Source organism: Prorops nasuta, unplaced genomic scaffold (assembly GCF_024137725.1).
Source record: "Prorops nasuta isolate Cenicafe-Biocafe unplaced genomic scaffold, Cenicafe_Pnas_1.2 PNAS00006, whole genome shotgun sequence".
NCBI lineage: Eukaryota > Metazoa > Arthropoda > Insecta > Hymenoptera > Bethylidae > Prorops > Prorops nasuta.
Genome location: NW_027116803.1, coordinates 3,517,941 through 3,533,013, shown reverse-complemented (window position 1 = coordinate 3,533,013; position 15,073 = coordinate 3,517,941). Strand labels below are relative to the sequence as shown.

Sequence of the window (15,073 nt, the reverse complement as noted above, 5' to 3'; positions counted from 1 at the left end):
CATTCATCGATATATCGTTTTCAAAATTTACTATTTCTTTTACAGTAGGAATGAACGATTATTGGTGAAAGTGCTAGTTTCGTCATTTGTTGGTTATTTTTTATGGGATAAATTAGGACATTTCTTAATAGCCTTCATCTGGCGAGCTGCCGGATCTTTGTCAGACTATGGTCAATGACCCGTACTTTCCATTTTTTTTTTACATGAACCTTATAGCATCCTAAGCAGAAGCACTGAAATAATAAACAAAGCAATTTTTATTCCGATCAGTGAATGCTAGAAAGTTTTATAGAGGGACTAGATTTTATCACAGAAAGACATCTTTCATATATATTTTGTACGCGTCTTAAACTTTAATACCATTATGATTGTGTGGAAAGTGGCTACGCCTATATTATTTGAATTCAATGACTGCTTCTAACGTTTGATAATTCTAGTCATATAAATTTTCAGCAAATGGCAGGGTGTAAAAAAGTCAGTGCTGTACAATATCCTATACTATTATGAAATTTATTCATTATCTGCTATATTACATTAAGTAACCATAATGAAATGGCACGGTATTCGTAGCTACAGTTTTTACAGTCATCAGTATTATGCTTAATGTACTTTGTATTATACGAATGGTCGTAGGGAACGCAAACTATATCGTTGATGACGAGAATTATATTTGTATTTATTGAGCCACGTTAATCGATAAATAAATACCTATGCCAAAAGATGACAATGAAGTATTTAATGTAAAACTAGGAACGGAATGAACACAAAATATGAAATAACCTTGCAACACGAATTGTTCAATTGTATAACAAATACAAACGCACCGTTTTTTTCGACATTGTATATACAGAATTGGATAAATCTTAATTTTATTAACGATTTATAAAAAGTGCTCGATTGTAAGTGCCAATATTATATATACACATAAATTCGTAGGCGTACGACGTATTATTTACAATAAAATATGAGCGATATCAAATTGCTGGTAACATTTAGAGTTTTAGATCGACGAGCACGAACTACTTTCACTCTGGGCGACAGTGTGCTTTCGTGTTGCTCCTGTCTCGTTATACTTGAATCTTTTCTCTTCTTTGTCTTCTCCCTGAGAGAGTCCAGCATTGATCCTAAGGTGCTTTTTCCAGAATAATTCAATAATTCAACTCTTACTCGATCCTTATAAATCCAATCGACCAAAACGGAGACTTTCATTTCTAATCGTACGAATAAACAAGTTGCGGTTGATTAGCCGATTGCAAAGCTGTTATTACACCATCACCACCAGGTACGCAGATCATAATTACTTTTACAATTGACGACTTTCAGGGATTATAATAATTTCCCAATGCACGGAAGGTAGATGACATTTATGAAGAGAATTATTCCGAAGATGACGATGATACGAGATTATTATTGCAGTAGAAACCGGCTCACCGTCATTGCGAGGATGCAAAAAGGTATACAATGACGCATGATTAATCAGAGGCGATGGTCCTTTGAATTTATACTAACAAATTACCGTCTTGACAGGCAGGACCCTTGCTGGGCCAATTGCAAGCACCAGCACTGCTGTCGAATGCCAAATGTATTGGACAGTTGAATACGTGTAAGGTATATTTCTTTTTCCATTCGTCGTAGTGACAAGCGTAGAACTTGTTGCACAAAGTTGGATGTCTGAAAAGACCTGGGCGAGCACATTTGTTGACCCCAGGGATGTTTTCCACGGGAGCCCCTAAACCACTCTGCTGGTTTCCTCTAGAACCGTTTTCCTCCACCGTGTTCGATGCGAATCCTGATCTCAATGTTTTGCCAGACCTTGCTCCGTTTCTGTAAGTAACTCCACCACGGTTAGAGTCACCATTTTCAATATTATTATCGAATTTCAGTGGCCTAGGAACACCGCGTGGACTAGTATATGACGTCGAGCTGTCGAAGGAACGAGTGGAGGAAACAGGGGCTGCAGTGGTCGATCTGCTGGGTAAATAAACAGACAATGGCTTTTGAGGAGTTTCTTTCACCAAAGCTGAATTTTCTCCATTGATGGAAATGGCGGCTGATTCAATCTTCAAAACTGGCGATAAAGTCGATGATCTTTCCTTCTCAAAGTCTACATATAAATTCGACTCGTCCTGTTTGGAGAGATCCACTTTTCCTCTCGACGATAATATGAGATCCTTGCCAGGACCTCGCAGGGTAGCGAAGGGATCTGATTTACAAGTGCATTCAGCTCCCAATTTATTTAGAAGGAGAGGATGAAGGTCACTCCACTTGACTACTATTTTTCCTTTAGTCTTATCAATTTCCGTCGATGACTTTGTATCGATTTCGTAGGCAGGCGTCGTGGTTGGGATTTTAGAGTATCTACCGGAATACGTAGTGATCGCTGGAGTTTGTTCGGTCACGGTGACTCTCGAACCAAACTGATTCTGATTGTAAGTGGAAAGAGACTGTTTTCCGGTAGACTGACTGATGGATCCGGTTGCGTCAAATCCGTTTCTATTATAGCCATCGAAGATACCAGGTGTATATTTAACGGTACCTCTATTGTACGTAGTTATGATCTTGTCAGCTTCATCCTTAGAGATACCAAAGTCAATTGTACCTCCAGCTATCATGTTTGATCCTAGAGTGGATTTTGCTTGTGTGTATCCTTTATTGGAGTACGGATAATCCGTAGTACTTGTGTAAGACGCTGGAACGTAATTCACGCCAGCCACTGGGAATGGTTTTCTATAGGTCACACCAATCGCAGGAGCGAGCGTTGTAGTTGATATATACTGAAAAAGTAATTAAATTAGATAAATATAATTTTTCATAAAAACCTAAAACGTAATATTACAAAATATTATTTACCTGAGGTTGATAGGTTTTAGCTGTACTTTGATATCTAATCGTAGATGGTGTTTCAAACGTTACGTCTGGCTTGGGATACGAATATCCCGATGATGAATCCTTAATTGGTGAAATTGTGCTACTTGGCTGATAAACAGCGGTTTGCTCATAATTAACAGTAGGTAGTCTGGACTTTGGCGTAGTGCTAGCAGCAGTGGTGGTAGAGGTGAAACCTTCCTTTCGATTGCCAAAGTCACTCTGGAATGAAATTCCAACATCGAGATAATTGGGTGAAGTTCCAGTTTGAATTTCTCCTCCTGTATAGCGATGTCCACCAGTATTCAATGTCAGAGGAACTGACGTCGATGAGACCACGGTTTTATAGCCGGTATCTATAACTGGCCTGGCAGTGGTAACAGCAATTGGGATCTTAGCTGCTTCGAAAACAGAAGTCTTGTAATTTTCCAAAGGTCCAGTAGTATAAACTGCTGGCGCCTCCGTTCGGCCAAATGGAATTCTATCAGGTACTACGATCGGTCTCCGGAATGAATTCGTTGACGATCCTGTTGAAATTTTTCCAGATTCGAATGTACTTTCTGTATATTCTCCTTCGGCTGATTCTTTGTAGCCGTAAGTATTTGCCACGGCTGGTTTTGCTGAGATAGGAATAGAGTCGGCTACAGTTGGATTGTTGTACACTTCAACGTTTAGTAATGGAGAAGGAGTTGTGGAACCATAAATATTGCTATTTGGCGTGGAAGTTGGGCCGGGTGATTTGGTAGAACTGGTAACAAATGGGATGGATGGTTTGGGATATGAATAACCGGAAGGAACTGAAGAAGCTGAAGAAACAGAAGGTCCTAAAGTAATCTTGGAGACATCAATGTGAGTATTATCAGGTTGTTGAGTCGAAGTAACTCCGGAATATGATCCTGAATAATTATCGGAACTCTCACCGGCTGTTAATCTTGTTGTCGACTCTGTATGGCCAGCAACGTTACCTTCAAATGCTCTTTCACCAATGTGATCATAGTTCAGTGTAGGTCTGTATTGAGTCGTACCACTCACGTAACTGCCACTGCCACCAACATCAGCAATTACTATTCCTGTTTTGGTGGGTCCAGTTTTTGTAAATCCACTGGGTACATTAGTACCCAGGGCTGCCTTGTTTGTTCCACTATCAGGCAAAAGACTATCGGGGAGAGTACCAATTGGTGGTCTAATATCAGGCAGATCATTCTCTGTAAATTTATTGGCTACATTGCCATTATTAAATCTAATAGTGCTGCGTCCGCCATTATCATAGTACTCGGTGGTCTTATATCCTCTATCACGAGAAGAGTCAGTCGTTGAAGGATATCCGGTACTGACGGCACCAGTGTATACGGATCCACCTTGACCAAAGTAGGACGTACTTCCAATTGCAGTTCCTTGCTTAAATCCTCCTCCTATCGACACTCCGGGCGTTGTTTGTCCTGTTAATTGGTAGTTCGGACTCGTATGACCTTGAATAATTGTGGATGGATAGGGTGTACTGGATACAATTACTTTTGCTACTGTCGATCCATAGGATACAGTAGGAGGACGAACTGTACCGGAATAAACGGCTTTAGTTTCTTGGTTAACAGAATATTGGGGTGTTCCCTGATTAGTTTTAACGTATCCAGGCTGACGATAATCAGTAGTAAATGTTCCTTGTTGTACAGACCCTGTATAGCCTAATCCAGAAATATCTATGTTGTTACCAGTCCCGACGGTATTTGGCAAACCAACTGTGTAGCCTCCAGATCCTATTACTCCCGGATATGTGCTTCCTACTGATGGAATTTGATTATTTATGAGAGTAATATTAAGACCTTCTCGACCACCTGTGATAGGGAAATTATATTTTCCAGTTGATCCCTGATATATGGTTGTTCCAGTCGAATAATCTGCTCCAGTTTTTATGCCGAAATTACCATCATAATTACTTTGGGATCCATCACTGTAAACTCCACCAATAGTTGATCCTCCATAAATCTTTCTATCTGTTCCCGACTCAAATTGATTACCGACGGATGTAGTATATCCATTGGCAGTGTTTGTAAATCTCCCTCCAGAAGAAGTTACTGTATTACCATATTTTCCATTAGTTGAATAAGACCCATCAAATTCACCGGAGACTCCAGTATACCCGCCGTGATTTACTGTTGATAATCCCGACACTGAATATCCAGATTCCACAGAATGTCCATTGATGGTTGATGTATGCTGAGTATTGTGGTATTCGGTTTGGGTTTGTGGATATCCCGTGTGACCAGATTCTGTATATCCAGTGTTTGATCCAGAATATCCTCCTGTATACGTATTGCTTAACGTAGAATGGCCATAATTAGTAGTTCCCTTATTGTTTAAATGTACGTCAATATTTAATCCCGTGTTATCAACGTGGGCGGTATTAGAGTGTCCAGAAAAGTCAGTAGTTTTCGTGGTTTCACTTGTATATCCATGACTGCTTTCGAAGGTTGTACCAGATCCACCGAAGTAAGTTCCACTAGTGGTACTGCCCTTATTATAATCACCATCAGAATGTGTAATATCAAACTGACCTCCAGTGGAATGACCACCACTTGAGTATCCATCATCAGAATGACCATCTCCTGAGGAGCCTTCTTTAGAATGGCCACCTTCTGAATGGTCTCCTTCGGAATGATCGTCTCCTGGATAACTTCCACCTTTGTGATCATTGGGTTTGTTATCTCCACCTGAGTAGCCTTTGCCTGAATAATCTCCATCAACGTTGCCTTGACCTCCTCCGTACGAGTGATCACCTCCTGGATAACCTCCATTCGAGTGCCCATCTCCTTGGTTACCTCCACCAGAATGGCTACCGCCTGGATAATTTCCATCTGAATGATCACAGTCTGGATAACCTCCACCAGAGTGGCTACCGTCTCCGGGATAATTTCCTCCTGAATGGCCACCGTCAGGATAACCTCCACCGGAATGACTGCCACCTCCTGGATAATCTCCTCCTGAATGGCTACCGCCTGGATAACCTCCACTAGAGTGACTGTCACTTCCTGGATAATTTCCTCCTGAATGGCTACCACCTGGATAACCTCCACCAGAGTGACTGTCACTTCCTGGATAACTTCCTCCTGAATGACTACCGCCTGAATAACTTCCACCTGAATGGCTACCGCCTGGATAACCTTCACCAGAGTGACTACCGTCTCCTGGATAATTTCCTCCTGAATGGCCACTTCCTGGGTAGTTTCCTCCTGAATGGCTACCGCCTGGATAATCTGCACCAGAGTGACTTTCGCCTCCTGGATAACTTCCTCCTGAATGGCTTCCGCCTGGATAACCTCCACCAGAGTGACTGTCGCCTCCTGGATAATTTCCTCCTGAATGGCTACCGCCTGGATAACTTCCACCTGAATGGCTACCGCCTGGATAACCTCCACCAGAATGACTGTCGCCTCCTGGATAATTTCCTCCTGAATGGCTACTGCCTGGATAGCTTCCACCAGAGTGACTGTCGTCTCCTGGATAATTTCCTCCCGAATGGTCACTTCCTGGGTAGTTTCCCCCTGAATGGCTACCGCCTGGATAACCTCCACCAGAGTGACTGCCGCCTGTTGGATAACTTCCTCCCGAATGGTCACTTCCTGGGTAGTTTCCTTCTAAATGGCTACCGCCTGGATAACCTCCACCAGAGTGACTGCCGCCTCCTGGATAACTTCCTCCCGAATGGTCACTTCCTGGGTAGTTTCCCCCTGAATGGCTACCGCCTGGATAACCTCCACCAGAGTGACTGCCGCCTGTTGGATAACTTCCTCCCGAATGGTCACTTCCTGGGTAGTTTCCTTCTGAATGGCTACCGCCTGGATAACCTCCACCAGAGTGACTGCCGCCTCCTGGATAACTTCCTCCCGAATGGTCACTTCCTGGGTAGTTTCCTCCTGAATGCCCACCGCCTGAGTAACCTCCTCCTGAATTATCATTGCTTGGATAACCTCCACCCGAATAACTACCGTCGGAGTAGCCACCATCATCACCATAACCTCCATATCCTCCAGCTCCATTATTCTGGCCATGACCAAATTGATAGGTACCTCCATTGGAATATTCTGGGCGATTATAACCAGTCCCAGAGTCGGAGCAACCCGGGACCAGCCAAGGCCACTCGCAACTCATTTTATGTTCATCAAACACCAATCCATAGGGGCATCTAAATTCATATCCCATTAGCTCTGGTCCACCTGAAAATAAAATTTAGTCTCATGAGTACCGATTTTAATATTTAAACTCTTATATTTATATAGCCCTTTTTTTACCTAAATCGATACAAGCGTAGAAAAAGCGACAATTCTGCGGATCCGCGTAATATCCTGGATGACCAGGACAATGGAATTTTACGCGGGTAACCGGCGCTATTTCGCTGCTACCAGGACACGGAGATCCTTCGGGTAAAGACGCTGGCCATACGCACACTTCAGTTCGCTCATCAAATGCTAATCCCGCTGGACAATCGAACTCGAAAACGGAATAATCTTCAACTTCTTGGTTAAACTTAACGCACCGATAAAACCTGTCCAACCATAACTTATTATTAATTATGTTTACCGTAAAACTATATGGTTTTACTAGTGAAAATTATATAGATTACCTATTGCAGCTCTTAGGATGAACAAAAAATCCTTGCCTAGTACAAGAAAACTCAGTGCGCATATTTTCTCGCACAACTCGTATCTTCCCTTCGGTATCCACAACACGAACAACTCGAAATCCAGATGATTTTACTTGATTCGGATAAGAAAAATGATTTCGCTACAAAATGAATTCATGGAAATTAAAATGGAACAAATAAATTAAGGAAAATAAAAAATTTTAAATAATTCTTTACTAAATGTTATTAAATTAAAATTTATATATAGCCACAGTAGAGCCCTACTTTACCAGGCAGGTAACTTGTTTGTAACACTACTTCCTAACGGTGTATTGAAAAGTAAAAGCTTACATGAATATCTTCCTCAAGCGAAGATAAAATAGCTTGGCGCGTCTTTCTTTTAAAGTCCGTGAAAGAATGATGTACTTCATGGGTAAGCGATTTTCCGCAATCAGTTTTCAGATCATATTCCACGTCTTGAATTCCAATACCGGCCAAATCTCGAAGCAATACATATTTTCCCTGGAATAATTAAAAATATTAAAATATTGCCATGTCTCCTTTAAACAAATTATTGTGAATGTACGAAATGAATAATCACTTTAATTCCAACAGAAATCTTATCTTCAAAAGCAAACCAAGTTTTGTTTTGGAAGGCATAAGGAGCAGTTAAGTCTACGTCTCTCTCGATCGTCCATTCGCCACTTTTCATCGAATTACATAGCTGAAATAGAATAATCATTCTTAATTAATTTTTAAACTTCATATTTATATAGAAAATCAACTTGAGGAGAACATACTTCTTTACGGTCGATAACAGCGGGCTCTTTGTCTTCGGTTGAAGATCGTGGAGCATTTTCTTCTTTATCTTTTAAAGTAAACTTGTAGCCACTTGCTGGTAATTTGATTAAAACTTTTGATTTCGGCAAACCCAGTCCGTGCACCAGATCCACTAAGCTGTCTGTATTGAGCAAGTCGAAAAGACCCATCAGTCTTGAGGGATGAAAAGTGTGGAACATTTCTTCATCGTCGATTAAATAATGAGTGCCAATTGTAAACAAATCCACATACCTTAAAATAATTACGATTTTAGATTAACCAAATTACTATTGCTTAATTAAATAGTTTATTACATCAGATTTCATGTTTGATTAAAATTATCGTAGCTGATAGCAAGAGATTAGAAGAATCAAAGGCATCCTTATGTGTGTCTGAATAGACCAATGAAACTTTCGTGTTTCCGCTATTATACGCGATTGCTCTTGATTTGGCAATATACGTATCATTATAGGTAATTCTGAACATCATCTGATATACGATTGATAAAACGATCGATATAAAACGAAATATTCCGTTGCTTAAACAAATATGTGAAGAAGATACGGTTTAAATACTTTCGAGTCTTTATTGCGTTTGCTCTATTTCTCTTATCAAGGAAAATGAAAGTTCAGTTAATGTTCTTGTTAATTATGTAATCAGTCCGAATGACGAGAGCACGGATGAGTACTGTTGGACACATCTCTGAGTCGTACTTAAGAATCCTTTAAATTTAAATCTTTTGTAAAATCCAAATGGACTCATTGCGCAATGGGTATTAAGCTAGCGTGTGAAAACAATGGGATGCGAATGAAAGTGGAATACTATGTTAGAATTGACCTTGCAGGTCTCCTAAATTCAGCACCTTTAGGAATGACGTTTATTTGTATTCGATGCGGCAAGCTCATCCATATTCAAAGAAATAGCTGGGATACTTTATCCACTGTTAACGTATAACACATCCAAGCCACTGACACTCGATTCAGTCAACTGGTTCACTCAATAAGCTGGCATTCTTCACTCGTAATTTGCAATGAATCCAACTGGCACAAGGATAAGGAATATCTTCCATTAAATGATTGTTTCTTATTTTCAATACGCGGCTCTTCTTCATCAAATTTATTCAGCTCGTTATAATAAATGACATGAAAAAATGTATTTCATGCCAAGCATAAAGATTCTCTATTATCGATAGAAGTTAAAATTGTAGAAATGTAAGTGTGTCTTTACGAGTGATAGTGTAACGGAGAAAGAATAATAAGAAATAGTTGACATACTTGGAAAGTTCCTTGAGATCAAATTGTTTCGCCAGGATTTCGGCTTTTGTGGGTAGAGCCATAAGAACCCTTTTATCGTTTGACTTTCTCACAAGATCGCCTTTCAGATCCTTTACGAAATGCGTAAGCCTCTCCTTAGCCCCTGCCGTGACGTTCAGCTCAACGCCATCAACCTGAGACATAATAAAACAAACAAACCAATGGTATATATATAATACTATTATAATAAAACTCGTATAGCATCGATTTTATTATTAGCATTTAAGGAAACGATTAATCACGGTTTGTAAAAAGCGCTAACTCGATTGGTCATTTTCATCGAGGGTATAATTGGTTTAATAGCTTGGTAAACATGAAATAAATTATCGCAGATTATAGGCTGTTACTTGTAATAATTATCTCTCGTTTCATATAGGCACGTGCTATTAAACGTTTTCCAATCCCGTGTTGATTTTAGCGAAGCAGACATGGCTGTTAAATTCCAACCGCTCGATGGCTGAGCTGCTTTTTGCGCGCATAGCTTAAGAGTCGCGGTGATTCGAGGAGGAAAATGACGTTCATTCTCTGACCATTGGAACCAGAGCCACAGCTCGTAAGTCGTAACTTTCATAGCCAATCCGTTTTGCTACAATTAGCAACGCTTGGAAAGCTCTGGACAAAAGGTAAGCCTATTGTCGTATCTCGAGCAGGTGTTAATTATGCAGATTCTCCCATTAATCGAACATTACAGAAAAGAAACGAAAATATACGTTAAGAAAAACAGGGAATAATGAATCACGCGTGCGTATCCAAAAAATCGACGTCCATTATTCATTTTTCCAGCGGAACTGAGTTTCGAAAGGGCCCTCCACGTTTCACCGTGACTCAATTATCGCTATACGTCGTTACTTACTCACCTCCTTCAGGATACTCGCCAATCTAGCACCAGCTTCTCGTCGAACTACACCGGATGTTATCAGACTCTCCGCAGGGTCGCTCACTGAAAGGATAAACTGCACAGCAGGATTCATGCCCTTCAAGGATTTCTGCAGGCTCTCGATACCTGTAATAGATGCCGCAGTGCTATATGTATATATAAGAAACAAAAATAATCTATTATATGGGCTGATAGCCATGCAGTAACAGTGATCGAGATACAAGTACATTTTGAAAATAAATTGATATTTTACAAGAGAAAAGATCGCAATTGATAGCGTCGTGTCCCTTCTTGCTGAATTCGAAAATCGAGGTCGGCCAGAAAACTGGTTTACGGAACTTCTTTTCGACAGTAATACATTATGTCTATGACACTCATTTCTCTTTTTTCAACCTTGTTGCCATTCATTTATTTCACGTCAAAACGAGAGCAATAAATTTACGATAGTCGTTAATGCAGGGGGTGATAGACAAAACGAAGGTTGTAAAAGTATCACCCTACGAGCAACAATCCATATAAAATGACAGACTCGAATTAATCTCTAATCGGTAGAATTTCTCAATTCCCTCGACAGGGCTCTTATAAAAATTGTGTTGCGCAATCGTAAGTTTAGATAAATTTCATCCATTTTAGCCAAAGATCCAGTTTTCCTTTCGTTCGCAGACCACGCCTGCATTAAAAATTATGACTTCGGGATATAGGCTCGAAACGAAAGTGATTTCTCTCAACTTTTCTCCTTTCCACCTCTTCCTCCATCTCTTTATTTATTATATTTGCAAGGACTATTTTTACTGCTTTCCTGAGTTTCCCTTATTTATGCTCCCACGTGTAATTGTGACGAGAGCTTTACTTGCTCTCTCTCTCTCTATCGCAGAAATTATGGAGATTTTCTTCTGGTTAGGGAACTTTTAGCATAAGGCACGACCGAGAATGCTTTTCCCGGGGAAAATGAATATCAGTCATACATGTTCATGAGGAGAATAGTAAGTTTTCGCGGCAAACGCGATAAGGAACAGGGAGGAGTTGCGGTAGTGCAACTATACTTCTGGCTCGATTATGTCACGAACGTGAGCTCGTACAAGCGCGCATGACTTTCCGTAATCTCCCTATCCTTCTCACTCATCTGGTTGGAACACAGTAGCTCGTACTCCTTCGATCCACCTTTAAATACTGATGAGGGCTCGATAGCCTTAAATAAATAGCTCAATAAACCAGCGGTGTTGGTATTCAGGCGGCTGCAGTGCTCGGACGTAGAGCCGCTTGGTGGACCCCGATGCAATTAGTGTGGAATTTAATTCTCTGGACGAAATTCTCCATTCTTATGTGGTACTCATTTCCATAATCCTAGCGTCTTTAACTACTTTTGCAGAAACACCGATACTTTCCATGCGAATATACACATTTTACTCCCTTGTGCAGGAATTTCAATGAGTCTTCACGCGTCTTGTAATTACAGTGTTTTCCATCGTTCACCACGCAAATTTGGTTCGTGGAATTTCGAAAGCAACCCTTTTGGCGAATAACGAAAATTTCAGTTATGCAATAGTACGCCTTCTTGATCCCGAGGTGCAACGTCCAGACCAATTTATCTTGCAGGATGATCGACACTTTTGTACCGAAATGGAAAGTAAAACTATAACACGTCCAGCGAAATGAGAATGAAAATTTGCCAAGAAAGGATTGGCTTGAATATTCGCCAAATGAATATTTATCGTCGACGTTCGGTAACTATGTAGATCCGTGGTTGATAGCAAAACTTAACGACTGTGATTAAACACTTTCTATCTGGAACAGATACACACATTTTCATACAATGTTCCTAGGTTTATAGTTCAAATAACGAACCGTATTGAACTTTTGATTGAAAACTTTCTATAGTATGTAATTTTGATTGATTATTGATTTGAAATTGAAAACCTTAATTAGCATTCGTAGCTAGGAAAGGATAATGATCGACAAAGTAATTGCAGAATTGAAATGAGAGAGAGAGAGAGAGAGAGAGATTCAGATAGGATAATGATGCTATTAGTGAAGCAACTCCGTAATTCTGTTGCAAGTGCAAGGACACGTTCGAAGTAGGCGTGTGATTCCACTAATGTAAGCTTGTTTGGCACAATTGCATCGAATTGTTATTTGCCATTAACGGAACCCAACGCACCTGCTGTTTATCTCCCAGTTAGCTTCATCCCAACAGCGAACCCTACCGAATTTGGACTACTGGATGAGTCGATTTTCCACACCGTTTAAATATGGTCGCAACAACTCGGAGTGACAAGAATTCTCGTGTAATCCTTACTGATTAATATTACAAGAAGTATTGCGAACAAAGTGTACTTTTGTACCTAGCTGAGTCTACCGACTTTTTTTCGAAAAGCATTCATACTTAGTTATACTATTATATATATACTATATTTACCAGTAATGGACAAATCACGAATATCGTGACCTTGGTGTACCACAGTGGTACACCTGCAGATGGTGTCATTGAGCTTTTCTGGACTGAACGTCGAGGTGTAGCAAAATATTTCCCTTCCAGGTGAAGTTTTCTGTTTCGGACATCCTGAAAAAAAAATTCGTTCCTGATGAATAATGATTTATATAAATCAGTATCATTCTTCCACCAAAAGATTGTCTATCGTATAGTCAAGGTCATCGTGCGAATCGTCGAATTTGGAGGAAGGATTTCGAAATTTACGAACATTTATGGTTGTATGCACTTTTGTTGACATCATCGAACGCGTACTTGATGCAACCGGTGCTATAATAGTCGTTTACATAGTCCTGTTGCGCATGCACCGTGATAAAAAAAAGTAAATGAGAAACGGCAAATGTAGTAGAATGATCTGCGACTGGGCGATGAAAAGTACCTGCCCACCTATCTATGACTGTTCCGTTGATAATAGCACTGCCGGATATATTAATCGTATGATGAAAATGGTTGTTACGCGATTACTACTATGGACTTGTGCACAGAGGAAGAATGAATGGGCACAATCCTTCTTGAAGCAGGTCAACAAATATCCTGCAGCTGGTAAAAAGATTACTTTTCGACGAATACCAGAATTGAAGTTTCAAAATCTCTTAATTAAAAAGAACTACCGACAATAGTTCATCTGTAAACAACTTGGTGAGAATTTGAAATATTTTAATGAAAGAACAAACTATCGAAATAAACATGAGTTGAATTTGAAGTACATCGTAAATAATATTGTGAAAGATCTTCCTGAGTGTTAGATAATTTCAAGTTCTTGACAATGTTAGTGTTCGTCATCCTTTTTATTAGCCATATGTAAATCACAGGGTCAATCGTAAATGTATCTTGAAGAACGAAAGATTTCTTTGTTATAGGAATTCTAATTTATTTACGTAATAGGTGCTAGATTTCATCTCGCACTCCTTTATGCTCAGCCTTAATATACTTAATGAGTGGGTATAAGCTTTCCAAGTCCTAAGCTTGAAAGAACACACATATCCTTACCGCTCCGTGTAATTAAAGAAAAGCGAGATTAGAAGTGCTGAAATTTGTCACCTATGCTAATAAAAGTGACGCAAGTAAATTGTGGCAATCATTCTTTGATTCTCCATTATATCCTTAAGAATTACTATGTAAACACACTTTTACTTTGTGCAAATGACACGCTTCCTTGCAAAATTGTTGCTACTGTATAATAAGACCAGATTGCAAGATTGCAACGTGTATACAAGAGCGTTAAACTTGATAAACGTGCATGCGTTTATACTGCACCTATTACACCAAATCATTTCACGTTTATTGAAACTAATTATTATTACACGTTTAATAATTATTCAAATATGAGTTATTCTGGTCTCTCAAGCGTAACATAAAGGTGTCGCTCGAAATCGTGGCATTAAAATTTATTCCAGACTATCTCAGTTTCTTCAGTTCCTTTTTACGATCGGCTTATGTGTGAGAGAAAACATTTCTCGAAACGAAGCTGTAACACTCCGGTTTACTGGGTGAAGATAATGGATTGACTTGAACCGATGACGTAAATGGTAGCACCCTTGCAAAGTCTAGCTGCTCTGATTTCGAGTAGCATCACATATACTCGTCAGGCATGCAGAGATTGCAATAAGTAAAAAAGAGTGTGTTTGTTCTTTAGTTAAATCTCGTAATTGTTATAAGATATTTAGATGTAAATATGTAAAAGAGTGAAAGATCCTGATTGACTTACGTCCAGCAAATCCTAGACTAAGTAGACTAAGGAAGAGAAATATCAGTGTGGTTCTAGGCATCGTGAAGTGAACAGGGTGAGGCAGGGTGGATCACTGGTCGAATTTTAGCTGCACGAGACTAGTGGAAGATCGACGAAACTGCTAAATCGGATCTCATCGAGGCTGAGGAGACGATCAGCTCGAGAGACTTCAGCCCCACACGTTTTACACAGGAGGAAAGTTTGCTTACTGGTGGGGGATCAAGGATCCTTCGAGTTCGAGTGCACGCTTCGTACTGAACCTTCCGAGGACGCGTGCCGCCTTAGTAAAACCTACCGGTTGCCCGGATGGAAGTCGAGGACCACGCTGTAAGATCTCCGGAGAGAGGGAAAGAAAGACACACAG

The 15,073-nt window shown here is 40.0% G+C and overlaps 1 protein-coding gene across 1 annotated transcript; it reads right to left on the bottom strand.

The window, feature by feature from the left end:
- Positions 1-503: 503 nt before the first annotated feature.
- Positions 504-14,823, bottom strand: LOC136774419 (uncharacterized). The gene is made up of 11 exons (XM_066728699.1): positions 14,689-14,823; positions 12,909-13,052; positions 10,473-10,618; positions 9,577-9,749; positions 8,284-8,554; positions 8,085-8,207; positions 7,835-8,005; positions 7,484-7,644; positions 7,152-7,405; positions 2,851-7,076; positions 504-2,774 (listed from the first exon to the last, which is right to left on the bottom strand). Exons 1-11 carry the CDS (start codon positions 14,747-14,749, stop codon positions 1,500-1,502), a joined length of 7,005 nt encoding a protein of 2,334 aa, XP_066584796.1. The 5' UTR covers positions 14,750-14,823; the 3' UTR covers positions 504-1,499.
- Positions 14,824-15,073: the final 250 nt, after the last annotated feature.